The 27,034-nt window shown below is 55.6% G+C and overlaps 1 protein-coding gene across 1 annotated transcript; it reads left to right on the forward strand.

The window, feature by feature from the left end:
• The first annotated feature begins 6,692 nt into the window (after positions 1-6,692).
• Positions 6,693-11,441, forward strand: PTGER2 (prostaglandin E receptor 2). The gene is made up of 2 exons (XM_053980566.1): positions 6,693-7,538; positions 10,991-11,441. The coding sequence occupies exons 1-2, from the start codon at positions 6,693-6,695 to the stop codon at positions 11,234-11,236; spliced, it is 1,092 nt and encodes a 363-aa protein (XP_053836541.1). The 3' UTR covers positions 11,237-11,441.
• The last annotated feature ends 15,593 nt before the right edge of the window (positions 11,442-27,034 follow it).

The raw sequence follows: 27,034 nt of genomic DNA on the forward strand, positions 1-27,034 counted from the left end.
TCATCGCCTCGGCCTGTGCACGATCCCATTCCATGCCAAGGAATGGGTTTGGGATGTCCCCAGACTGGGTGAGGGGCAGGAGGGACTCAGAAATTCGAGCAGCAGTCCCTGGCGTGAGGAGGAGCTGGATGCAGGTGGAATCCCTCCCTGGCACACCCTCCACCCCTGCCCAGGATCTTCCCTACTCCCAAGGCAGGGCTGTGGTTTGTCCACCCTTATCTCGCTCTTCTCTGGAAAACTCCGAGCACTGATGTTGCATTTGTGTTCCTCAGCCGTACCTGTTCTGCTGTAATTATTTAAATTCAGTATTTATGACTTTCCTGAGCCTTAATGAGGGCAGTAATTGAGAGAACACAGAGCCTGGCGTGCACAAGCTCTCGGTGCAAGCGTGCAAGAGAGCGATCATTTTAATGGAAGATCCATTTCCTCTCAACCACAGGTATTAACTGGATCTAATTTTTGCCTCAAGTGACCATTTAGGCCAAAAAAATTACACGATGACCAACTGTTTAGTGCCCTTTGAGGAGACAGAGGGTATTTCTCTCCTCTGTTTAGCTAAGCCTTGCAAGGTGCAGCCGTGTTCCTGCCCGCTCTCACGTGATGTTTACTCTCAGCGTCAAACAGATTCTGCTTTTGAAGGAACAACATCTTGGAGCTTTTTGGAGGTGACTTGCTGGGGTTGGCTCTGGCTGTTTCTCCCAGCTAGAGAAAAAGGCAGAGCTGTGTTTGGGGGGGGATGTTTTGGAAGACCTGCGAGCTGCCAGCTCAGTTCCACTCCTCGGGGTTTTCCGAGGAGAAAGAAGGAAATGACGGTTGGTTCATGGATTGGTTTCATGTTACTGGCATGGTATTGACTTGGAGATGGCTCACGTGGGGCTGCAGAGTCAACAGCTCAGAGCCTGCTCCGTGGCTTTCCTGGGATCTGTTCCACCACAGCCGGATGAGATAACAGCCCTGGAAAACTTTGCTGTTGTCCCCCCCTAAACTGGGATCTCCTCCCCCAAACATCTGTGCTCCACTCGGGACAGCCGGAGCAGGCACGGTCAGGCTGGGAGTGTTCGGTGATGTAGAATCACAGAATGATCCCTGAGGTGGGATAACATTTCCAGGATCGTGGATCCAGCACTAAAATGAGCTGAGGGCACTCTGGGTGTGCAGGGCATCATCTGCCCGTGATGCCTGGGAGGATCCACTCCTGGAGAGGCCCTGCCTGAGGAAAAGTTCCTGCCCCAGGAGGGATCCCTGGCCCAGGAAAGATCCCTGCTCCAGGAGAGATCCCTGCCCCAGGAGAGATCCCTGGCCCAGGAAAGATCCCTGGCCCAGGAGAGATCCCTGCTCCAGGAAAGATCCCTGCTCCAGGAAAGGTCCCTGCCCCAGGAAAGATCCCTGCTCCAGGAGAGATCCCTGGCCCAGGAGAAATCCCTGGCCCAGGAGAGATCCCTGCTCCAGGAAAGATCCCTGCTCCAGGAAAGGTCCCTGCCCCAGGAGAGATCCCTGCTCCAGGAAAGGTCCCTGCTCCAGGAGAGATCCCTGCCCCAGGAAAGGTCCCTGCTCCAGGAGAGATCCCTGGCCCAGGAGAGATCCCTGCTCCAGGAAAGGTCCCTGCTCCAGGAGAGATCCCTGCCACAGGAAAGGTCCCTGCCACAGCAAAGGTCCCTGCCCCGTGCTGTGTGTGTTTAGATCCCAGGGTAACCACCATCCATGGAAATCAGTAATTAAACCAACACAAACCAAATCCGGTTCTTTATTAAGGTGCAAAAATAGACTCCCCCTGAGCCCCGAGACGAGGCAAACACCGCATCCCCGACCCACCCGTGATTTTATCATCTCAGGAAATGAACCATGGAGCCACGAGTGACACCCACCCCATCCCTGCAGCTCCCTGGCTGGGACCACGCATTTCCCAGTGACCTTGACACGCTCCTCTGGCTTGGGCAGCACTTTTAATCGGGATTCTGCCCTTCCTGCTGTGGGAACAGACTCGGAGTCTCCAGCCAGCCGCTGCCGCCTCCGGGCGAGCCGAGCGGCGGCTCAGCCAGCGAGGTTTGGATTTGGGGCTGCAGCCAGGGCGGCCTCCAGGCGGATAAATCCTCGCTCCCGGCTGCTCCCGGGGCCGCGGCTGCCGTGTCCCTGTCCTCGCCAGAGATGGCAGCACGTCCCCAGCCAGGGCCGAGCTCCCGGCTGGCCGAGCACAAGGAGCCGGGAGCTCACGGATGTTCTCCGCCCCAAGCTGGTCCCTTGGGCACCCCATTTTTCAGTGCCTCAACACGTACAGTTTGGGGCTTCGAGGAGTTTTTTGTCGAAGCTTAGATCCCCTCCTTACTGAGTCTAAGATCAAGCTAAAAGGAAAAGAAAATATAAAATAAATAAGAATGGAAATTAAAAAAAAAAAAATCCCGACAACGCGTGGGTTGGTTGTAAATGCTAAATAGGAACCAAAAGAACTCAGGGAGCTTCAGCTGAGGAGGGGAGAGCTGCTGCGGAGCCCTCCCTGATCACATCCTCCCCTCCAGTGCTCAGTCATTGCCCTGGGGACCCCTCCGTGCCAGCGCTCCTGTGCCAGCCGCTCCCGGAGGGACGGACCTGACGCTTTAATGGAGGCGAGAAAGAGACGCCGCTCAGCTCGGGGCTGCAGCTCCGCCCCGGCGATGCTCTTTTGGGGGCTGTTTGATGTCCCCGTCACCCTCCAGCACTGCCAGCCGTGCCCTGTCCCACGCTGTCACTGCTGCCACCACCAGCATCACCTCTCCCCGCATCCCGCTCCTTTCCTGCACAGAAATCGCTCTCAGGGTGGGCTTTTTTTAATTTTTTTTTTTTCCAGCTCACGAAATCTAGTCACAACTTTGCTCAAGCTCATTTCCCGACAAATTGTTTCTCTCTTGCAAAGAGCCCTTTTTTTTTTTTTTTTTTTTTTTTTTTTTAATTGCCTGTCTGCATTTTTCAGCTGTTCTGCAAGCAGGGAGGCACGTGCCTGGGCAGGCAGCTGTGCCAGGGCTGCCAGGAGCCCCAGCCAGCCCAGGAGTGGCTCCGTTTATTTTTTAACCCGTGCACCCAGGTGCTGGTACAGGATAACAAGACAAGGCACCAAAACCTGGCCCAGAGCTCAGCCCTGCTTGCCCAGGATGGGGAGTGAGGCTGCTGGAAGCCCCGGAACACAAGATAAGGGGTGGGAAGGCTTTGGAAGAGAAGCGTTAAGCACAAGTCAGGATGGGGGGGTTGGTTAGAAAGGGATGAAATCCACTCACCATAAACAGGAGGGCTGGACTCCTCCATGTCCCTGGAGCCAGGACCATCCTTTAAAATCCACCAGGGATGGAGCAGGATCCCAGCACCCTCCCCAACCACAGGCAGCAAACTCCAGAGAGTGAAAGCTCTCTATGAAGCTCATGAAACTTTCCTCCAAGCCCAGAGTGTTTTCTCCGACTGGGCCAAGCCTGGAAATCTTCTTTTAGGGAAAAAAAATGCTAACAAACCTTGAGAGGATGCATGAGGTGCTGGAGTGTGACCAGGGAAGGGAATGGAGCTGGGAAGGGTCTGAAGGAGAGGCTGAGGGAGCTGGGAAGGGGCTGAGCCTGGAGAAAAGGAGGCTCAGGGGGGACCCTGTGGCTCTGCACAGCTCCTGACAGGAGGGGACAGCCGGGGGGAGCGGGGGCTTCAGGCTCTGTTCCCAGGGAACAGGGACAGGACAAGAGGAAATGGCCTCAAGTTGCACCAGGAGAGGTTTAGATTGGGTATTGGAGAAAATTTCTCTGCCCGGGGCAGTGGTGGAGTCCCCATCCCTGGAGGGATTTAAAAACCGTGAGGATGTGGCACTTGGGGACATGGGTCAGTGGTGGCCTTGGCAGTGCTGGGAGAATGGTTGAACTCAATGTCTTAGAGGACTTTTCCAGTTTCAATAATTCTAGGATTTGATATGGCCCTCGCTAGAGGCAGGACACGAGCTAAACATGGAAGCAACGGGAAGAAAACAAACACTTCCCAAGGCAGGACAGATTGTACCAAGCAGCCTGTTCCTGGTTTCCAGCACAGAAGGGGGAATGAAAAAACAAAAGCCCAGCAATTTTCCTATTATTGCAGAAAAATCCCATCAGAGACAACTGTCAGTGGAGAAGCCTGAAGCCCCAGAAGGGTATTTAAGGCTCCATTAGCTGCCAGGAAAATGAGAAGAAGCCAAAACCCCTTCCTGAGCTGTGACACGGAACGCCAGAAAGGAGTGGGAGGCTGGGAAAAGCCTTGGAGAACCCTACAGGGTGCCTGCTGCTCGGAAAAGGGCTCTGGATGGGCAGAGTGCAGGATCAGGGCAGGATTCAGCCTCAGCTGAGTTTGTGGGAGGCACAAAGGAGGGCTGGAATCAAACAGCATGGCTCCCAGCAGCAGATGTGTCCATGTGCTCGGGTGCTCAGGACTGGAAGCAGGGTTGGAAGAGTTCCTGGGATGTGTTTTCCTGGCCCACCAGTGGTGAGGTGGTCTGGGATGGCCACAGCACCGTCCCCTCCATCCCACCCATTGATCCGACCATGGGAACAGAGCTGGGGCTGTGGCTTTGCCACGTCACCCTCAGCTCGTCCTCCCCACCACGCTGAAGAGGCTTTTGAGCTGTGTGAGAGGAGAGAGCAAAGCCAGGCCTGGGAGTGGCCCCTCAGAAATGGAGGTGCTGTCACAAACCGCAGCTCTCCCGGCCCTCGAGTTTGCCGTGCCCCGCATTTCCTTTGCGAAGTTCCTGTTGCAAAAGCGTGGTTTTTAAAATAACAGCCAAGGCCACTCGTGTGTCTGCAACCTGCTGTGTCCCTGCTGGAGTCACCCCTGCTGCAGCGTTGCGCTGAGGTGCAACGGAGTAAATTAAAAATTAAATTGTTGCAGCTGCTGGGACAGCCCCAGGGCCACAGGAGGTAAAAGATTTTTTATTCTGGAAGTCACCTGTGAAGCACCAACTGCTTAAATAAAGGCAGCTTGAGTGACAGCTGGTGTCCTGAAGGATGGAGGGAGCATCTGAGGCCACTGGGATGGAGCTTGTGGATTTCCCAGCCCTGGATGTGTTCCATAAGCCTGGCATAGTGGAAGGTGTCCTTGCCCATGGCAGAGGGTGGGACTGGATGGGTTTTAAGGTCATGGCCAAATAGGCTGCACCCCCCTGGGGACCTCTGATGACATATAGGAGAGGGGGACAATGGGGACATGGCATGGTGCCAGCCATGGGGCAGGGAGCTCTCCATGGGTTCCTCTGGAGCAATGGGAATTCCCTGCACAGCCTGGGCTCAGCTGGACCCCGGGCTCAGGGGGCTTTGGGGTTCTGGAGCCAGCACCGGGACTGGCTGTGCCTTGGGGCTCTCAGGGCAGGCTGGAGCTGGCCCAGAGCACTACCAGGAATCTCTGACCACATGAGAGGCTCCTGGACAGGCTCTGGGATTCCTGGATTAGCACCGGGACAGAGTGGGACTCCATGCTCCAGGAGCCACACACAGACTCCGGGGTCTGTACCGGGATTGGCCGTGGGAGCGATCCCAGGCCGGCACCGAGACTCCTGGACCGGCACCAGGGCTGCTGGAGCCGTGCCGGGATTGGCCCTGAGAGCTGCTCCCGGTCTGGCACAGGGACTGGCCGTGCCTCGGGGCTCTTAGAGCTGCACGGGGCTCCTGAACCGGCACCGAGGCTCCTGAACCGGCACCGGGCTCCTGGACCGGCACCGGGGCTCCTGGACTGACACCGGGGCTCCTGGACCGGCACCGGGGCTCCTGGACTGACACCGGGGCTCCTGGACCGGCACCGGGGCTCCTGGACTGACACCGGGGCTCCTGGACCGGCACCGGGGCTCCTGGACTGACACCGGGGCTCCTGGACCGGCACCGGGGCTCCTGGACTGACACCGGGGCTCCTGGACCGGCACCGGGGCTCCTGGACTGACACCGGGGCTCCTGGACCGGCACCGGGGCTCCTGGACTGACACCGGGGCTCCTGGACCGGCACCGGGGCCGATCGTAAGAGACGCTCCCGGTCGGGCAGCGGGGCTGGGAGTGCCGGAGCCGGGGCTGGGTCACACCGGGGACTGTCCCAGCGATCCCGGGCAGCACTCCCGGCTCGGCACTGGGGCTCTTGGAACGCAGCAGGACTGGCCGTGTCCGTGACTCCCACACCGGTACCGGGACTCTCAGACCCGTACCGGGACTGGCCGAGTCCGTGGCTCCCACACCGGTACCGGGACTCTCAGACCCACACCGGGACTGGCCGTGTCCGTGACTCCCACACCGGTACCGGGACTGGCCGGGTCCGTGGCTCCCACACCGGTACCGGGACTCTCAGACCCACACCGGGACTGGCCGAGTCCGTGGTTCCCACACCGGTACCGGGACTCTCAGACCCGCACCGGGACTGGCCGTGTCCGTGACTCCCATACCGGTACCAGGACTCTCAGACCCGTACCGGGACTGGCCGTGTCCGTGACTCCCACACCAGTACCGGGACTCTCGGTCCGGCCAGGCTCGGTCCGTGCGCGTTCCCCGCCTCCGCTCCGTCCATCCCTGCGAGCGCGGGGCCGGGGGAGCTCGGGGCGGTGCCGGGGGCCCGGGGCGGTGCCGTCGGGGCGGGCGGTGCCGGTGCCGGGGGCGGCGGGCGGGGCGGTGCCGTCGGGGCGGGCGGTGCCGGTGCCGGTGCCGGGGGCGGTGGCGCAGTCGGGCGTGCGGCGGCGGCGGCGCGGGATGAACGGGACGGGCCGGGCGCACGGGAGCGACGGGGCAGCGCTGCCGGCCGGGGCTCGCCCGCTGGTCAGCGCCCTCATGTTCTCGGCCGGGCTCCTGGGCAACCTCCTGGCGCTGGGGCTGCTCCTGCGCGGCCGCCGCGGGCCCCGCCAGCGCCCGCCCGCGCTGTTCCACGTCCTGGTGCTGGCCCTGGTGGTCACCGACCTGCTGGGCACCTGCTCCGTCAGCCCCTTGGTGCTCGCTTCCTACCACCGCAACCTCACCCTCACCAGCCTGGCCCGCGGAGGGCACATCTGCCTCTACTTCGGCTTCGCCATGAGCTTCTTCGGCCTCGCCACCATGCTCATCCTCTTCACCATGGCGCTGGAGCGCTGCCTGGCCCTGGGGCGACCGTACTTCTACGAGCGCTTCCTGAGCCCCCGCACGGGCCTGGTGGCCCTGCCGGCCATCTACACCTTCTCGGCCGCCTTCTGCTCGCTGCCGCTGGTGGGCTTCGGGCGCTACGTCCAGTACTGCCCCGGCACCTGGTGCTTCATCCAGATGCACCTGGATCCGCAGCAGAGCAACGGGGAGGTGGCGGGGCTGAACGTCGCCTTCTCGCTCCTCTACGCCACCCTGCTCCTCTTCCTCATCCTCGCCGTGCTGCTCTGCAACCTGAGCGTCATCGTGAACCTGGCCCGCATGCACCGCCGCGGGCAGAGGAGCCGCCGGGTGGCCAGCCCGGAGCAGCCCCGAGTGGCCACCGGCTGCGGCCGGCGCATGTTCTCCATGGCCGAGGAGATCGACCACCTCCTGCTGCTCTCCATCATGACCATCACCTTCGTCATCTGCTCCCTGCCCTTCACGGTGAGTGCCACTGGCTGTCCCTCCCCTCTCCCCAGCGCTCGCATTTCTCTCCCGGCCTTTGTAAAGCTTCCCCCGACTCTGCTGGCCAGACCTCGAGGGTTGAGGTCAAAGCTCGGGAGAGCCCGGCTCGGGCATGAGCTTGGCAATTTGTACATCACCTGGGGAGCGGGGGAATCACTCCCTGTGTTCCCCAGTGCCAGGAGGAGGATGGGGTGTCAGGATTGTGGGGGACAGGAGCATGGAATGGCAGGAGGATGGGGTGTCAGGATTGTGGGGGGCAGGAGCATGGAATGGCAGGAGGATGGGGTGGCAGGAAGATGGGATGGCAGGAGGATGGGGTGTCAGGATTGTGGGGGGCAGGAGGATGGGGTGTCAGGATTGTGGGGGGCAGGAGGATGGAATGGCAGGAGGATGGGGTGGCAGGAGGATTGGGTGGCGGGAGGATGGTCTGACAGCAGAATGGTCTGACAGCAGAATGGGGTGGCAGGAGAATGATGTGGCAGGAGCAGAGGTGCCCTCCCACCCCACAGAGGCTCTGAGGCCAGGCTGTGTGGCTCAGGCAGGGACAGCCTGGGGCTCTCCTGGACCACACGGCATCACTGCGATTCCCACGATCCAGGAACTCATGGTGGAGGTGTGAGGGATGGCAAAAGAACCAACTACACTTCTAGAGACGGGATGAAGGAGCTGCCCTGGGCCAGAGGCAGTGGATATCCGTGCTGGGCGGGATGAGTTATCCCAGATTTCTGCGGATAGAGCTGGAGATGTGGGAGGCTGCACCCACCTTACTGTTAGACAGAGGTTTCTGCTCCTCTGCAACAGCACTGAGGCGCTGGCACAGAGATGGGAGATTTCTGGGAACAGAGATCTGGCGCAGAGGCCATAGCACGTGTCATCCCAAGGGACATCCCCACATCCCGTGCCCCATCCATGCACGAGGCTTCCAGCAGAAATCCGGGATCAAAACAGCCAAGTGAAGAAGTGGAGAGAGCAAGTGGAGAGAGCCTCTGTCTGGGCTCTCCCATCCCAAGGGCCGCTTTTCATCCATCCAAGTGCTCTTCCACCAGGAGCATCGATGGGTCCAGAGCCCGGGTGTGTGAGCCCCCCAGTGCAGGCGTCAGTTGGCCCCTGAAGAAGTGACCCCACCAAGGCTGGGAGCACAACCAGTGCTAATTTCACACGCCTGGTGTTAAATAGACTCTACCTTCCCTTCATGCTCCCTTGCTTTTCCTAAGGGAAAAGGAAATAACCGCAGGATACGGCCGAGCCAGGCTTTTAGGACAAAGGAATAATGTCCAGATGTTTGTGAGCATCAACGCCCTGAGAGACTCTCCAGCTCCTGGCCACGAACCCACACATGATGGACACGCTTCCCATGTCCCAAAAACAGCCCGGGTTGGCTGCTGTGGTCAGTACGAAGCGGAACCCCTCGGTGGGGACACGTGGGCAGGGCCCTGTGAGTGTGCTGGGGGCAGAGGGGCTGGGAAAGCGGCCCTGGCCGGGATCCCATGGGCCCTGTGGTGGCAGATATGGCCTTATCCAGAGCCAGCTTCCCTTTTTCCCATCGCCCGGCTCCCGTGTGGGGCCACGCTTTGGCAGCGGCTCAAACCCAGCTGCCTCCTTGGGGTGACACTTTCTCTCCTGTCCCCGGCTGCCCGCAGCAGCCGCCGCTCCTCCCGGGAGGAGCCCAGGCACACAAACCCATCAGGCCACGAATTCCTTCCCAAAACACACCGGAGCCTGGAAGCGCTGCGCGCGGCCGCCGCAGATGCGCCATCCCGGGCTGGTAGCCGGCGGATCCCAGGCAGGGGAGGGGATGCTCCTGCTGCTCCAGCCCCATCCAAGCATCTCCCCAGCCGGGAGCGAGGGGGTGGCGAGTGACCCGAATGAGTAAGGAGTGCTGAGTCACCCTTCCAGGAAGCCCCGAGGGCTGCGATGAGTCGGCAGTCGCAGGAAGGACCGGCCAGGTCCGGCACCGCTCATCCTCTCCGTCTCCCACGGTTATTGCTCCCATGTGGTCTCCAGGTGAGAGGAACCACTTCCTCCAGCAGCCACGGGTTTAATTGTGGCTCTGAACGAAGCGGAGCACGGGGCTGGCTTTCATTTAAAGTTCATTTAAACCCGTGCAGTCAGCAAATTTGCTGTGACAGCCCAAATCGCCCCAAAAGAGCTGCCTGGGGGCCAGGTCTTGGGAGCCCAGGCTCGGAATTATTTCTTCCTGTGATTTCTCCCTGGTTGAGGGAGGTTGTGAGATCCCACTGCAGTGCTGTGTCCAGCTCTGGGGTCCTTCTAGAACAGGAAATACCTGGAACTGGTGGAGCAAGTCCAGAGGAGGCATCAAGTTGATTAAAGGGATGGAGCAGCTCTGCTGGGAGTAAAGGCTGGGAGAATTGGGATTGTTCACCTTGGAAAAGAGAAGGATTTGGGGTCACCTAATTATGACCTTCCAGTACTTGAAAGGAACTATAGGGAAGATGGGTAGAGACTCTTTACAAAGGCCTGGAGTGACAGAACCAGGGAGAAATGGATTCAAAGTGACAGAGAGGAGGTTTAGATGGGATATCAGGAAAAAATTATTTGTTGTGAGAGAGGTGAGGCCCTGATACAGGTTATCCAGAGAAGATGTGGCTGGAAGGGTTCCAGACCAGGTTGGATGCACCTCCTCCAAGCAGCAGCTAACAGAACCAGCGGACACAATCTCAAGCTGCGCCAAGGGAAATATAGGTTGGATATCAGCAAAAAGTTTTTTACACAAAGAGTGATAAAGCTCTGGGATGTTCTGCCCGGGGAGGTGGTGCAGTCACCATCCCTGGGTGTGTTTAACAAAGCCTGGATGTGGCACTGGGTGCCAGGGTTGAGTTGAGCTGTTGGGGCTGGGTTGGACTCGATGATCTTGAAGGTCTCTTCTGTGGCAAGCGCATTTCTTTCTCTGTCAGGACTTTTTCATAGAGCAGCACAGAGGGAAGAAAGAGAAAACAATTTCTATTCCTGCTCCTTGTTTTTCCCACGTGGAGTGTGTTTGGAGAATTGTTTACCTGGGGTGATTGCTTGGTTGGATTCTGGTGAGGATTGTTTGAGCCTGGTGGCCAATCCAACCCACCTGTGGCTGCACTCTCAGAGAGGGTCACGAGTTGTGAGTTAGATATGGGAGTTAGAACAAGTAGGTTTGTAGTTTTAGTATCTCCTTTAAATAGTATATTACTGTATTATAGCATAGTTATAATAAATAAATCATTCAGCCTTCTGAGCTGGAGTCAGACATCAGCATTTCTTCCCACCGGGTTCACCTGCATTTACAATACTCTTCCAACCCAGTGATTCTGTGAATTCTGTGAATTCTGTGATTCTGTGAAGTCCCTGGAGGGGGCTTGGATGAACCTGGGACAGCGGAATGCCGGGGGCGGGGTGGAACGAGGTGATTTCTAATCTCCTTTCCAACCCTGGCTTGGCAGATCCGTGCCTACGTGAACAAGTTCAGCCGGGAAGAGGACGACCACGGGTGGGACCTGCTGGCCCTGCGCTTCCTCTCCATCAACTCCATCGTGGATCCCTGGGTCTTCGCCATCCTGCGGCCGCCCGTGCTGCGCCTCATGCGCTCCGTGCTCTGCTGCCAGGTGACCCCCACGGCCCCGGACGGCCGCGCCGTGTCCTCTGCTGTGACAAAGCCGCCGGCACGGCCGGACCTCTGCGGGCAGTAGTTCCAGGAGAATCCTGCCTTCCTGACGGGTGTTGAGGAAGCTCTGCCCCAAGGGCTCATGGAGAGGCGGCGGCGGCGGCTGCAGCCTGGCCCCGGGTGGCTCAGGTGGCGCCTGGGAAGTCACCGCGGCCTCTCACAGGGACAAAAGTGCCAGGTTGGAAGGGCTGGTGAGTCCCTGCGTGCTGCTGTCACCCTTAGGGCTGGAGAAGGGCTCAGCCCTGCTGGGGAGGGTTGGGGGTGAAGCTTGGGGGGGTTTTGTTATAACCCCGCGGCTGGGGGGGGGTGTTGGGAAGCAGAGGTTCCTGCTGGTGTGCTTCCCAGCGAGGTCTCCGTGGGTTTTTGGGATGCAGGCAGGGCTGCAGCTCCTGGAGATGGGGCTGGCTGGCTGCAAACACCCATCTGGGCCCCCAGATCCGTAGGGATCGGGAAGGAGAGGAAGGGAGCAGTGTATCCTCCAAATTTCTCCCTTTTTTTTAGGCTGGTTGCCTAAAGAAGTGCACTTTTTTAGGGGCAGGTCTGTGTGCTCATGTCTGTCTGTCTGTGCCACACCCCTGAGATTTTAGGCACTGGTGGGTCCCTGAGGGGCCCCAAAGTACTAAAAAAGCCAAATTTTGGCACTTCCCTGGCGCTGTGATGGAGCAGAGCAGCCCCTCCTCAGCACCCATTTGGAAATTCCCTTTGCCCCGTGATTTTTGCCAACAAAAAGAACAAAGAGCCTGACCAGGGAATGGTCACAGCCATGAGCTTCACCCATATCCAGGGTGGTGCTGCTGGTGGGGTTTGGGTTTGTCCTTGACTGGGATGAATATTTATTTAAAATAAAACCCCCCCAAAAAATCAATAAAAGCAAAAAAAAAACAACTGCAAAACCATCCAGGTCATCAACCCTGCCCCGTTGGGCAGCATCCTTCAACACCACTATTTTGTTTTCTGGGATTCCTCTTGCTCTTTGGGACTCCAGGATCGTTCCCACTGGGATGAGGAGCATCCAGCTCCACATCCCAAGGCCACCACTGCCGTTAGGAATTTTCTTGTGGCTCCCATTTGAGCAGCACCCAACACACCCAGTGGCATTTGTGCAATTCCCAGTGTGGAGTCTCATTTGGGAGCTGCAGCTCTGCTCAGGGAGCCCAAAGGTGCCCAGATTTGGGGCTTTTCCGTGGTTTGTGAGTCGAGGTGATGTTAAAAAAAAAAAAAAAAAAGAGTTATTATTTAAATAATAAATGTCTCTCAAAGGAGCCTGCTGAATCATGCGTGGGTTTGTGCTTGTGATGCTCCTGGGGGTAGATCTGGCTCCTGGAGGAAATGTGTTGGATGTGGGATGAAACCATGGGAATGGGGGGAGAGGGCAGCACGAGAGGCTGGCAGGGGGAAGTGGGTGCTTCCAATTTCTTGAGAAGTGGCAATAAACTGTGTTTTACAGATGTAGAATGTAGAATTTCTTACTGGAGCTACAGAAATCCTCCCCCCCCCCCACCCCCATCTCTGAGCTCTTCCCTAAAACCTGCCTATCCCACAGCCAGGGAGAGGCAGGCAAAGCTCCCACCTGTTATCAAAACACCACCCCCAAAAATACCCACCCTAAAAAAAGGCAGAATTGAGGTCACTCCTGTCTGGCAGCCAATGCCCACAGGAAGTTTCCTGGCCTCCCAAATGTGTGTGGGCAGATGTCAGGCAGGGGCTGCTCTTGCTCAAATGAGTTTTTTGGCAGCACCCTGTAGCTGGGGGGCTGTGGAATTTTAGGGACAGGGTTTCCAGATGTGCCTGCCCATGGGGGTGAAGCTGGGGTGCTCCCCACACCCATGGAATGTCATTAATCCTGGTGCCAACCTTGGGAACCCAAATTTGGCACCATCCCACCCAGCACTTGGAGAGCCCAGTTGTCCCTTCCCAAAATTATTCCCTCATCCGTGCACAGAGCAGGAGGAAAAGCACATTCTGGGCTCAGTTTTGGGTGTGCTCAGCTGCAAAAGGAGCCAAAAACTTTAGGAAGAGCCTTGGGTCCTTGAGCTTTATTTATCTGGATGGTCATGACCTGGTTGCTCACGCTGGAATTTCAGGACCAGTTGCCTAATTCTCCTCTAAGCCAGAGGGAATGGCTGCCTGGCGTGCAAAAGATAGAAAGAAAATTTTTTTTAAAAAATGGGAAAAATGTTGGAAATGGCAAGGAGGTCGCATCCTGCAGGGACCAGCGTGCCAAGGAATGTGACAGGGTGGGAGGAGAACCCAGCAGGACCCGTGGCACAGGATTCTCCCAAAACCCAAGGATTCACTCCTGCCAGCCCCCAGCTCCTCTGCTGACCACTAATGAGCAGCTGCTTGTTTTTTTTTTTTTTGGGGGAGGTTTATGGCTCCTCATCAGGAAAGAAAAGAACCTCCCAGCATCCATCCCCTGGGATCTGCTTTTTGCTTTTCTCCTGACCATCAGGGCAGCAATCCTGGCAAGTTGGCTCAGGGAAATGATTTGGATCAAATTGAATGCCAAAATAAAAGCAAGGAGAGGAACCCCTTAAACCTGAGTCCCTTTGCCAGGACACATCCTGAGCTGCTGGGATTACACCCAAGCTCTGGAATCAAAAAACTCCTCCTTTCCCTGCTTCCAAAGGAGAAAAGGGCTTCCAGCAGAGCTCTGTGAGGACAGGGAGGACTGTGAATCTCAGCATCCTGAGCCGTGAGCCTGCACAAAATGCTGCTTTTATTAACGTCACGCAGGAGCCTTCGGAAAAAGCAAATTAATTTGCCTCTCGTCGGCTCCCTCAGCGTCTGCTCAGCTCAAATACAAGATGACAAAGTTTCATTTCATTGTCTGTGCTGGCCCTTAATGACTTTTTTATTCCCACACCGGAAACCTGCTGGCACAGGGAAGCTCCAGGCAGGTCTTTAATCCTGCATTTCCATCTGGGAATCTGCTGCTGGAGAGGAGGGAGGGAGAAGCCATTCCTGGGAGACAACAGAGGGCATCAGCTGCCCCTCAGACTTCCTAAAAATGGTGAGATTTTCCACAGTGCCTGGGGGGATGCAGGGAGTGGGGATCTTGTCCAAAATCTGCCATAGAATCATGGAATGGTTTGGGATGGAAGGGATTTAAAGCTCATCCCATCCCACCCCTGCCATGGCAGGGACACCTTCCACCATCCCAGGCTGCTCCAAGCCCTGTCCAGCCTGGCCTTGGGCATTTCCAGGGATCCAGGGGCAGCCACAGCTGCTCTGGGCACCCTGTGCCAGGGCCTGCCCAGCCTCACAGGGAAGAATTCCTTCCCAATATCCCATCAAACCTCTGTCAATGGAAAGCCCCTTTATTCTGGCACTTCAGCCCCTCTTAAATAATCCCTCTCAATTCCCAAATGATGGTGATGCCACACAATGTTTTTTATAAGTAGGCATTTTGGGAGAGTAGGGAAGAAAGGAAAAGCACTTCCCTCTTGCTCTCTCCTTTCCTGGCTTGTTTGGAACATCTCCCCCACATTTCTGTGCTGTCAGCAGGGAGGAAACTCTCCTTTTTTGGGCTGTTTTGGCCATGGTTTTACTGGGGGCCACAAAAGCCCCTCAGTCCCTTTCAGAGGGATCAGGAAATGTGGGCAATATTTGGGAACACCCTGCAATGGTGGGGATGGGATGGGATGGGATGGGATGGGATGGGATGGGATGGGATGGGATGGGATGGGATGGGATGGGATGGGATGGGTGCAGTGGTGTGTCTGAGCCCACCATTCCTGCAGAACACTTCTGGAATTTCTGCTCCAGTTCTTTGGGATGCTGGAAGCAAAGCAGAGCTGCCTTTCCAGGCACAGGAACCCTCCCTGGGTTCCAGAGGGTGTGATCCATGTTAAATTGGATTAATTAATTAGCCAAGGAAGTGACTTATGGGGACATGGCATGGCTGGGCTTCCCATCTGGCTCTGCAGTGGTTCCAGGGCTTCCCATGACACAGGAAAAAGTCACATTTGGCTTTACCACAGCTGCCTTCTGCTTTTGCAGCTGGTTTTGCACCTCTGCATCCCCACATATTCATGTGAAACCTTTCCTCTGAGTCCTTCAGGTCACCCCACATCAGAATGAGCCTGTTCTGAAAGAGGGATCAGCCTTTTCCAGGGGATTGTTTGTGGCATCCCAAATTTCACAGGCTTAAAATCAGAGCCTGGTGCCCAACACTGAGAACCCAAATGAGTAATTTGTGTTCTGTCCCTGTCATTGTCAGGGGTTATGAGACTTTGGAAGTACCAGGGCTGGGCAGAATTACCTGAAGTGAAGTTAAATACACCTGAGAGATCCAGAACAAACTTTTCTAGGGGCATAAATTCCTTGTGCCACATCAGTTTTACTTGGGAATTCTGCAGTGGAATCCACAGGCTGGGATCCCTGCATCATTCCCACCACCCTCCCAGCCAGGAATTCCCAATTCCCAATCTCCCATCCATCCCTGCCCTCTGGCAGTGGGAGCCATTCCCTGTGTCCTGTCCCTCCATCCCTTGTCCCCCAGTCCCTCTGCAGCTCTCCCTGGGAGGGCTCTGAAGACTCCCTGGAATCTTCTCAATGTGAACACTCCCAGCTCTCCCAGCAGAGCCTTGAATTTTCAAGCTTTTTTTACAATATATGAGGAATAATAACAATTTTCCTTCTGGCTTTTGGGTTCAGCATTGCAGGGGGTGAAGGTCTCATATGACTTTTCCCCAGATTACCATAAACTGTCCATTTCTCAAGCCACACAGATTTATTTTAGCTGTGGCTGTGACCTCCTCACTTGGAAGGGCTGTGCCCAGACATTTTCTCCTCTTCCTCTGACACAAAAACAACGAGGTGAACATCCTGCCTCAGTGCAAGGTGTCCCTGCCCATGGCAGGACTTGGAACAAGATGGGCTTTAAGGTCTCTTCCAACCTAAATATTCCACGGTTCCATGGAGCTGCAGCCCTCCTGCTGCTCATTTTTCCTTGCAGATGGAGCTGGGTGTGCCGGGAGGGTGAGCTGGAGGAACTTGGGATGGGGCTGGACCCTGTGTCCCTGTATCCCTGAATCCCTGTATCCCTGAGTCCCTGTATCCCTGAATCCCTGAGTCCCTGAATCCCTGTATCACTGTATCTGTGTATCCCTGCTATTTCCTGAATCCCTGTACCCCTGGATCCCTGAATTCCTGAATCCCTGTATCCCTGAATTCCTGAATTAATTCCTGATTTCCAGTACCCCTGAATCCCTGTATCACTGTATCTGTGTATCCCTGAATCCTTGAATTCCTGAATCCCTGTATCCCTCAATTCCTGTATCCTTGAATCTCTGAATCCCTGTATCCTAGAATCTCTGTATCCCTGAATCCCTGTATCCCTGTATTCCTAAATCCCTGTATCCTTGAATCCTTGTACCCCTGAATCCCTGAATCCTTGTATCCCTGAATTCCTGAATCCTTGTATCCCTGAATCCCTGAATTCCTGAGTCCTTGTATTCCTGAATCCTTGTATCCCTGAATCCCTGAATTCCTGAGTCCTTGTATTCCTGAATCCTTGTATCCCTGAATCCCTGAATTCCCGAATCCCTGTATCCCTGAGTCCCTGAATCCCTGTATCCCTGAGTCCCTGAATTCATGAATCCCTGTATCCTTGAATCTCTGTATCCCTGAATCTCTGTATCCCTGAATTTCTGAATCCCTGTATTCCTGAATCCCTGTATCCCTGCTATTCCCTGCTCCATCCTTTATCCAAAATACACGTACAGGCAAAGGGCTGGATGGAGCAGAGCTCCCCAGAGTCCCCCCCAATCCAGCTGGGGGCCATCCAACCCGAAAACCAAACAGAAGGACTGGGAAAAATCCAGCCAGAGCTCCGAGCTGATCCACAAGCGGCTGGAAACAGAAGGAAGGGAAAGTTTTACAAGCCTGACTGGGACGTGGAGCTAAAAATACAGCGGCTGTGACTCGGGGAGGGACCGGTGCCCAAGGCTTGTTTGTGCACTCGCCCTCGGAGAAAGTCCTGTCCCTTAAGAGCATCCAGATGAGGTGTGAGGGAATTTATATCCTCGCTGCCCGCTCTCCATGTGGCCCGTGGATCCGTCAGGCAGGGCGGGATCGCGCTCCCCCGGTGCCCACGGGCTTTTCCTGAGGTTTGGAAGGGGCACCTCGTGTCCCTGATTGACAGCAATGTGCTGGGGACACTCCTGGGTATCACCAGGGTTTCCCATGCAGGGCTGCTTTTCTTTGAACTGGCTTTCCTTGGAATGTGCAAACATCCACGTCCCTCAAATCCGCAGGGAAATGCCGCCCATCTGCTGTTCCCAAAGCGACCTAAATCTTCCCAACCAAGAGACTAAACAGTGTCAAACTCACATCAAGCATCTGGATTTTATAGGGGCCATAAAGGCTTCGGGGCATCGTGGAGCGGGGTGGATCTCTCACCATCCTGCCCCCTGTGATGAACCTGTGGCCTCTCCCAAAAAAACCCACACTTTTAGGAAAAAGCAGGACCCCATCAGCAGCTGAGCTCGTGTGAGGAGCAGAGCAAAGGTCCTGGGGTTGCCAAGCAAGTCAGGCCATAAATCTTTGCGGGGTTTGATGTGCCAGTGCTGAGGCTGTGGTTTCGTTGTGGTTCCCGCTGGGCTGCCCCAGAGGCAGAAGGTGCCATTTTGTGGCTGGATTTAAAACTCTCAGAAAAACCACCTGGAAATCTTGTTTTTCTGAGCAGCTGGGTTGTGAGTGAGCTCCTGCCATAGCCAAAATTCCAGCCCTCAGGTCTGGCACGTCCCATCCCTGGAAGTGTCCACGGCCAGTTTGGATGGGGGTTGGAAGAGCCTGGGATAGAGGAAGGTGTCCCTGCCCATGGCAGGGGGTGGAATGAGATGAGCTTTAAGATTCCTTCCAACCCAAACCATTCTGGGATTCTGTGGTTGCTCTGCCTCAGTTTCCCCTCCATGGTGCTGGAAATGGTTTTGGGAGAACCTCCCAGAGCTCCTTGAGCACATCACCCTCCCCAAGCCCATTCCAGCACCACTCTCCTCACCACCCTCCTCCCTCTTTACCTGGAAGGTGCTGGGTAAGCAGCACAGCAGTGGCTGGCAGAACTGGGATGGATAAATCCACTATGGATGCCTTTTATTGGGACCCCACAATCCCAAACACCGCAGCAGGGACAAGGTTTTATCAATCTGCTCTTGTGGGGGCAGGAGGAAATGGTGAGGGCCAGCCCAGATGTGAAACATCAAAGCAGACAGAGTTTTGAACAGAGTTAAAAAGAAAAGTCTCTGTTTACAAGAAGCTGTTCCAGGGTGGTTTGGAGCCTGTTTATCCCTGGACATTCGTGCTACCAGAGCTTTGGCCCCGCAGAGCACTGGGGTTTGTCATGGACAGGGGATGTGTACATGAGACAACATTTATTTGTCATGAGCAGCTGCTGTTTCCTCTGCTCCAGACCTTTTCCATGCCTCTGGGGCTGGGAGTTGAGCTGTGAGGTCTCTCCGAGGGCCCTGCAGAAGCCGGATCGAGCCGCAGATCCATCAGGATGAGTCCTCCCAGCAAATCAGTGCCTGGGGAAGGCAGGAGCAGCCCGTGCCCTGCTGAGGGGCTCTGCCAAGAGCTGCTGGAGGAAGCTGCTGGAGGAAGCTGCTCATCATCTTGGAATGATCACGTCAGGCATCAGCTTTGGAAGGCTGTGGAGTGCTCCTGCTTCCTTTGGGGTCATCCCCATCTCCATCCCTGGCATCCAGGCTCCCCTGGGGCTGTTCCTGGAATCCCGGAATCCCTCCTGTCCTGTCCTGTCAGGGACAATGACCCTGATGGGGATGAGGAGGAGCACGGAGCCTCTGCAAACCTCCCTATCTGCAGCTCTTCAAATAGGGATGGGGACAGGGGAAAGGGGGCAGGAGAAGAGGGAAGGGGGATAAGGGATGGGGAACAAGGGAAAGGGGAAGGGGATGGGGGAAAGGGAAGAGAAAAGGGAAAGGAAAAGAGGGCAGGGACAAAGGATAGGGAAGGGGATGGGGGAAAGGGAAGAGAAAAGGGTAAGGAAAAGGGGACAGGGACAAGGGAAAGGTGAAGAGAAATAGGGAAGGAAAAGGGACAGGGACAAGGGAAAGGCAAAGAAAAACGGGGAAGAAAAAGGGACAGGGACAAGGGAAAGGTGAAGAGAAATAGGGAAGGAAAAGGGACAGGGACAAGGGAAAGGCAAAGAAAAACGGGGAAGAAAAAGGGACAGGGACAAGGGAAAGGTAAAGAAAAATGGGGAAGGAAAAAGGGACAGGGACAAGGGAAAGGTGAAGCGAAAAGGGAAAGGAAAAGGGGACAGGGACAAGGGAAAGGGGAAGAGAAATAGGGAAGGAAAAGGGGACAGGGACAAGGGAAAGGGGAAGAGAAATAGGGAAGGGGAAATGGGGCAAGAGAAGGTGGAAAGGGGACAACAGACAGGGAACAAAGGAAAGGGGAAAGAGGTCAGGGGAATGGAAGAGAAAAGGGAAAGGGGGGGCAAGAGAAAAGGGAAAGGAAGAGGGGGCAGGGGACAGAGTACAGGGGACAGGGGACAAGGAAAAGGGGAAGAGAATGGGAGAAGGGAAGAGAAAAGAAGAAAGGGCGAAGGGCAAAGGGGAATGAGGACAAGGGAAGAGCTTCCAGGCTCTGTCCTGGTGTGTTTCACCACTGGAGTTGCTGTGCTTGGCTGGTTTCTCAGTGTGGCATTTTGCCATCATCCCTCCATTCATTACCTTTTGCATCCCCCAGTTTAGCAGCCAATCAGCCCTAGAATCCTCAGCATTCCCTGCAAGGTGCTCGGGGAACTGGAGGCTTGGTGCTGCTGAGGGGTTTGGGACCAAACCCAGACAGCAAAACACAGAACCCTGACATGCCTGAGAGGGTTCAGGGATCAAAACCAAACACCAGGACATCCAGGGCAGGACATCTGCTGCTTCAAGCAGCTCTTTCCCCCTCAGAGAGGTCCTTCCTCAAGTGGTTTGCTCAGCACTTTGCTCCTTGTTGGAGTTTCTGCTCAAACCAGGCCAGCTCTGCCTCCCTGGGCACGGCATTTTCCTGCCATGGCTCCACTTCCAGCTGCAGCACGGACGAACTGGGCTCAGCTTCAAGCAGCCAGTGCTGCCACGGTGCCAAACACTTCTCCAGAGCTTCACAAGAGCTATTCCCTTAATTATTCATGAGTGGGATGGATGTTGTTGGAATAAATCAGGATTTGCAAGGTTTATCATCAATAATCTCCCTTCGAGAGGGGCTGGAGGGCCCGAGGGTGGCACATCCCTTCTGTGCGGGAGCGTTGGAGAAAATATTGAGCACCTGACAACTTTTTGAGGGGGATCAGCTCTGCCTGGGAATTGCAGAGATGCTCTCAGGGATATCTGCTGCCAATGCCCCCACGCCTCCAGCCTGCCCACCCAAAGCCCCTGGAGCACGTTCCCCACCCCCTGCCAGGACAAGGATTGAGGTCCAGTCACCAAACACCACCACTTTGCTACTTTCCTCTATTTTTTTCTCTCTCCCTCTGGGGAGAGAAAATGTGTTTTCTCACATTTTTTCTGAAGTCATTGTGTGTTTTTAGAAGGAAGTGCTAAGCTAGGGAGGATTTCTTCTTGAGGGCATGTTTTCTGTCAGACTTTCCTTCACACAGCAGTGCTCAGAGCATTTTTAAAATCCTGTTTAATTGCCCTTTCACTCCTGCTTGGATTCTCTGTTTCTTTTCTGGGAGTGGAAGGAAAGAGTTTCTTGTGGCTGCTGGCAGTCCACAGGGCCATAACTAACAGGGGACACCTTTGGGGTCCCCATCCTTGCAGGGAAGACCCTGTTGTAGGGAGATCCATGTCCTGGCATCAGGACCCTAAACCCTAACCCTGCTCTCCTGTGGGGGATCCCTGTCCTTGTAGGGAGTCACTGTGGGATCCTCATCCTCACAGAGGGTCTAAAGCCCATTGGGAGTGTCCTTGTCCTGCTGTGAGGTCGCTGTCCCTCTTTGGGGATCTGTAGGGGATGGCAGCAGCTGAGGGGAGCTGAGTGTCTCCAACAGGGAGCCACATTCCAGGGACGACAGCCAGGATGGAAGGGACAAGGAGTTGGCTGAAAATCCAGTTTGTGGGACATTCCCAACACAGACTAACAGCTGCTGTCGTCTGGAAAATCCCACAGAGCCTCATGCTGGGGGTGTTAGAGCAGGACAGGACAGGCAGAGGTCACGGTGAGAGGGCAATGGCCAGGAGAGCAAGGAGGGATGGATGAGCAAGAGCTGAGCTCTGCAGAGAATAAAGTGACCAATGTCAGCACTGCCAGCTGGGAATGAGGGCTGGCAGGGACAAAGAGTCACCTTTGTCCACCTGGGCAAGAAAATGCACCTGGCTGTAAATCCAAGAAAAACGATCTACTGTCACAGAATCATGGAATGGTTTGGGTTGGAAGGGATCCTAAAACTCATCCATTCCACCCATGCCATGGGCAGGGACACCTTCTACCATCCCAGGTTGCTCCAAGCCCCATCCTGACCTGGAACAATTCCAGGGATCCAGGGGCAGCCACAGCTGCTCTGGGCACCCTGTGCCAGGGCTTCACCACCCTCAGAACCAGGAATTCCTTCCCAATCTCCCATCCATCCCTTCCCTCTGGCAGTGGGAAGCCATTCCCTGTGTCCTGTCCCTCCATCCCTTGTCCCCAGTCCCTCTCCTGGAGCCCCTTTAGGCCCTGCAAGGGGCTCTGAGCTCTCCCTGGAGCCTTCTCCAGGGGAACATTCCCAGCTCTCCCAGCCTGGCTCCATATCCTGGATACCAAGCAGCAGGATGTTCCCAGCACCCCTTGATTTTCCTGCTCAGGAGGGTGGGAGCACAGAGGAGTTTGGACTATGGTGGGTCAGGGAAGATCCACGGAGGAGGAGAGAGCAGAGCAGACTTACACAGTCCTTGCATCTGATGACTCAATTCACAACCATCCCCGAGATCTCAGAGGGATGTTGCTGATGTTGCTCAAGAAAAAAAAAAATCATGGAAATCTGAGGACGTCCAAAGGAAATGGACAACAGGAGGCTTGTGATTAAATGGCTTTAACTCATATCCTAAAGACATAGATCTACTTGGGGAGCTCTTTGGGGACAGGAATGTGTAGGGCTGGCCCTGCTGGCTCACACTGAAAGTCTCTTTGTAGCTTGTCTCCACCAGCAGACATGAGCTGGGATTTAGGGAACAGGTCCAAGGACAAGGGAAGCCAGAACAACCTCAGCTGGCGAAGCACCGTGGTTCCCAAAAGCCAACCCAGCCCTTTCTGAAGGGACTCCCACCCCCAAGGCACGTGGGGGCTTATCCAGGGATTTATCCATGGGTGGGGAACACACCTTGTGGGGCCAAGGGACCTAGGGGATGTCCTCCTGGGGGGAAAAGCTGGGAGCTGCAGCCAGCTGGCCCCTCTGACATGGCAGGACACGAGGAATAGTTGAAGCTCTGCCATCAGGAGCCAGGGCCAACTGTGTTGGGAAGCCTTTCCCTTTCCCTGGGAATCAGAGTGCAGACTGAAGTCAAGTCAGATAAAGTAAAATATGTGAGACCTGTCCCAGCTGGAGCAGACTCCTTAAAACCGTGCTGCTGGCTGCGAGAAAGGAAGAGAGAAATCTGCTGGGGAAAAATTCCAGCTTTCCCTCTTACTCAGCCCAGGCAGCATTCTGGTGACCTGTGTGTCATCCCTGGAATCTCGCTGCCTTCCTGCATCCTCCGAGGCTGGGGAGGATGGGAGGCGACGCTGGCACCTGGCAGTGCCCCGTCACCCAGAGCCCTCTCTGCTGTGGGGTGGCATCACCAAGGTCCCAAAAAGCCACAGGACTTCCCAGGCCATGAATCAGGAGGGATTTCCTCTGGCCAGGGCAGCGCTGCCCTGGGTTGACACAGCCTGAATCACATTCCCACCCTCCCGTTTCACTCTCCATGGCTTTCTCCTGAGCTGCTTCGCTCCCAGGGAGAGAGACCCCTGATTGCCCACTCCCAGCAGTGGGGACAGTCCCTGCTGGGCATCCCAGTCCTGGTGGAGTGAGGGACCCATCTGCCCCAGTGCAGAAAGCTGCACACACCAATTCCAAACTGGGAGAAAGGACTGGGTGTTCCTCTGGATGCACAAGGAGAGGGAAGGCTCGATGCCACCCTCACCCTGGTGTCCTTGGGGATGGTGATGGTGCCACACAGGAGGTGACCCCATTCCCAGCATTAATGCTGGGACCTCCAAATCTTTTGGGACCAATCTCCCATCCTGCTCCAACATCCAACCCAAGGCTGCAGCATCATGTCCGAGCTGGAAGCCACAGACATTCCCAACTCCTGGGAAATCATGGAGTGAGGATAAACAGACAGGTTGGGTTTTGGTGGCTTTTTTATTTATGGGTTTTGGGTTTTGCTGATGCCCCAGGGACAGGGATGAGTGGGAACATGGAGCACTGCCAGGTGAGATGCAGGGACACAGGAATGTCACAGCCAGCCCTATAATTAAGCCAGCACTTAATTAAGTTCCAAAAGCACTTTGAGTGCATCCCTGGTAGGGAAGACTCCGGTGAGGAGTTTAGTCTGGCCTCAGAGCAAGAGAAGGAATGAAACAGGATCCTGCTGCACCTGGAGCCTGTGGAGCCTCACTGCTGCCTCCTCCCCAGCCCGAGGGGAAGAGCAAGGGGCGGCAGGAGAGGCAAGGGACCTGGAGCTTTTGGGATTTGTCCCTCTGGGGTCCTCAGCTGGTGTCCCTCGGGAGCCAGAGTCCCTGAGGATGGTGTGGCAGAGTTGCCAGTTCATCTTTTTCATGCTCCTCTTGAAAGGAGGAGGAAGGATGAGCGTCACCAGGGTGGGGACCCAGGAGGGGACAGCAGTGACCAAGTGACTCAAACCTGTCATTCCCACCCTGGTTGTCCTCTTAATTCATTGCCAACACCTGGAGATGGGTGTTGTCACCCACCCTGTGTCCTTTTGGGGGCTGTGCCCTTCTTGGGGAGTGTGTAGGGATTCGGGGAGAGACAGTGGGATTCGGCAGGAGGGAAATGCAGGACCCCAGGGATGGTTCAGGAAGAGGCAGGATTTGATTCTGGACACATTCACCTGGCAAGGAATCCCACCCAGATGTGCCTGGTGCCTGTCCCTGCTGCTGCCTGCTTGGATTCACACCCAGCTCTGGCTCAGTGGGAGCGGGCTGAGGTTTCTGACCTGGGTGTCCAAGAGTGGGTGGATGTTTCTGAGCTGGTGTTTTCCAAGGGGTGTCTGGAGTGGGGAATCTGCTCCATCCCTCTGTCACCTTGTGCCCTCCAAAAGCACACAGCCCCTTTGAATCCAAAGGTGCTAATTCCTGGGAGCAAATGAGATTATCTGGATGCTGGTACCCACATCTGAGCATCCCTGTATTGACAAGGAGGATGATGCTACTTTTCCCCTATTCAGCTTCCAGGTCCATGGGATGGGATGTTTCCAAAAGAAGCCCCACAGATCCCCTCACTGCCATTGGAAGGGAATTCATGGACAGATGCTGGTCATTCCCATCTCTGTCCCCTGTGTCTGGGAGCTGCCCTGGACTGGGGGATTCTGGCTGCTGCCCACAGACACTGTTCCAGCTTTGCTCCTGAAAGCTTTTCCAGCTATTTTTGGGCAGCAAATGCCTTTCCAAATATTTGCCTTGGTGTTGGTGCCTGGCCCTGCTCACAGCTGGGGCTCCCTGCCTGTGCTAAACTGAACTCTCCCAGCTGCAGCATCCCTTGTATTCCATATCCAGGATCCCACCTCTCCCCATGGGCCACTTCTCCCACCCACGACCCCACAGCAGGTCCAGGATCCACTGGGAGTCACTTCAGCCCTGCAAAGCTCCCACTCCCACACATGAGTCACTCACAAGCCAAACTTAAGGAGAGTCCAAGACTTCAAACTCAGCAGGAGCCTGAGGAGATGCTCTCCCCTCTCCTCCGGGCAGGACTGCTCCTGGAGCGAGGCTGGGATAGAGACACCATGGATTTCAACCCCAAGAGCCCTGGGAACAAGATAAAACGGCCTCAAGTTGCTCCAGAAGAGGTTTAGATTGGCTATCAGGGAAAATTTCTTCATGGAAAGGGTTGCCAAGCACTGGCAGAGCTGCCCATGGCAGTGGTGGAGCCACCATCCCTGGAGGGATTTAAAAACTGTGTGGACGCACCTGGGGACATGATTTGGTGGGACTTTGCAGTGCTGGGGAAATGGTTGGACTCAATGACCTTAGAGGTCTTTTCCAACTTAAATGGTTCCAGGATTCCATGATTCCCATGGCTTTGCCCTCCCTGAGGCTCCTGGATTTTACTCTTTGTGCATCCCTGTGCAGAGCGAGCTCGGGCAGTGGCCAATGCAGAGAACACCACCAGGTTTAGCAATAGGACCATCTGTGTTGCCAGCAAGCCAAGAAATCCCAGCTGAAGGGCTCTTCCCCATCTCCCTTCCACACTGGAGAGCCCAGCTTGCCCTGCAGGGCTGGAGCAGAGCTGGGAGCTTTCCCACCACAGCCACGCTGGGGAACCGTCCCGTGCGTTACCACGGAGCTGAATCACGGGCTTGCAGCCACTCTTTCAACACACAGGAGGGATTTGGCAAGTCCAGGGGCTATTAATAGAGCCAGGCTGCTCTCCTGGGCCCCACGCCATGCTGGAGGGGTGAGGGAGAGCAAAGCAAACTCTGAGAGAGGTGAAGGGCTGAGTTTACCTAAGGAGAGGTCGGGAAATAACCTGTCGGGGAGCAGGAACCGAGCGCTGCCCTCTCCCCACTTATCGCTCCCCGTCTCCACGTCGGCTCCGCCGAGCCAAGAGGGAACAATGCACAAAGAACAACAATGTCCCAAACGGGACGTGCCACTGCTGCTCCCTCCACGGCCCCACGGAACCCTGGGGGCTCCTGCTTTTTGGGAACAGCAGGAAAGGCCCTGGGAAGGGATTACCATGGGATGGTCCATGGTGGTTGCTGCTCTTCCAGCCTGGACTTTGACTTCAGCCATGGCCTGTGAGTCACGAGCAGTGAGAACCCTGCATGGACCTGGCTTGGGAAGGGAGCAGGAGAGCAGAGCTGTGGGTGCAGTGCCAGGACAGGCTGGAGGTGGAGCACGTCTGTGGGAAGGGAAAATACAGACAGGAGGTGTTCTGTGAGGAGCTGGTTCGGATTGAACTTCCCAGCTCCACCCCAATCCCCATCCAGGAGGATGGAGCCAGTGGTGTCCTTGAGACCCAACTCCTGCCTGTGTTGGGCATGGGGCAGAAGGCATGGACACCTCATCCTGGCCACCCTGCAAGCAACAGGTTGGGGGCTGGGGGCACTTTCCTGGGCCATTTGTATTTTTAGCAATGGAAGTGCCAGGTGGAAGAGCCACCCTGTTGCAGGGACATTCTTCTTTCTTTCAGGATTTTTCATAGAGTAGCACAGAGAAAAGAAAGAGAAAACAATTTCTATTTCTGCTCCTTGTTTTTCCCACGTGGAGTGTGTTTGGAGAATTGTTTACCTGGGGTGATTGCTTGGTTGGATTCTGGTGAGGATTGTTTGAGCCTGGTGGCCAATCAGATCCACCTGTGTCTGGACTGTCAAGAGAGGATCACAAGTTGTGAGTTAGATATGGGAGTTAGAACAAGTAGGTTTGTAGTGTTTAGTATCTCCTTTAAATAGTATATTAGTGTATTATAGCATAGTTATAATAAAGAAATCATTCAGCCTTCTGAAGTGGAGTCAAACATCAGCATTTCTTCCCACTGTGTTCACCTGCATTTACAATACCACCCTATGCTGTGAGGAACCCCATCCTGCCAGCCAGCACCCCTTATCCCACATCCCAGCTCCATCCTGCACCTGCACCCTCCCTTCCCCAGCTCAGCTCCTCAGCCACC

This window comes from Vidua macroura, chromosome 6, assembly GCF_024509145.1.
Source record: "Vidua macroura isolate BioBank_ID:100142 chromosome 6, ASM2450914v1, whole genome shotgun sequence".
In the NCBI taxonomy this organism is placed as follows: Eukaryota; Metazoa; Chordata; class Aves; order Passeriformes; family Viduidae; genus Vidua; species Vidua macroura.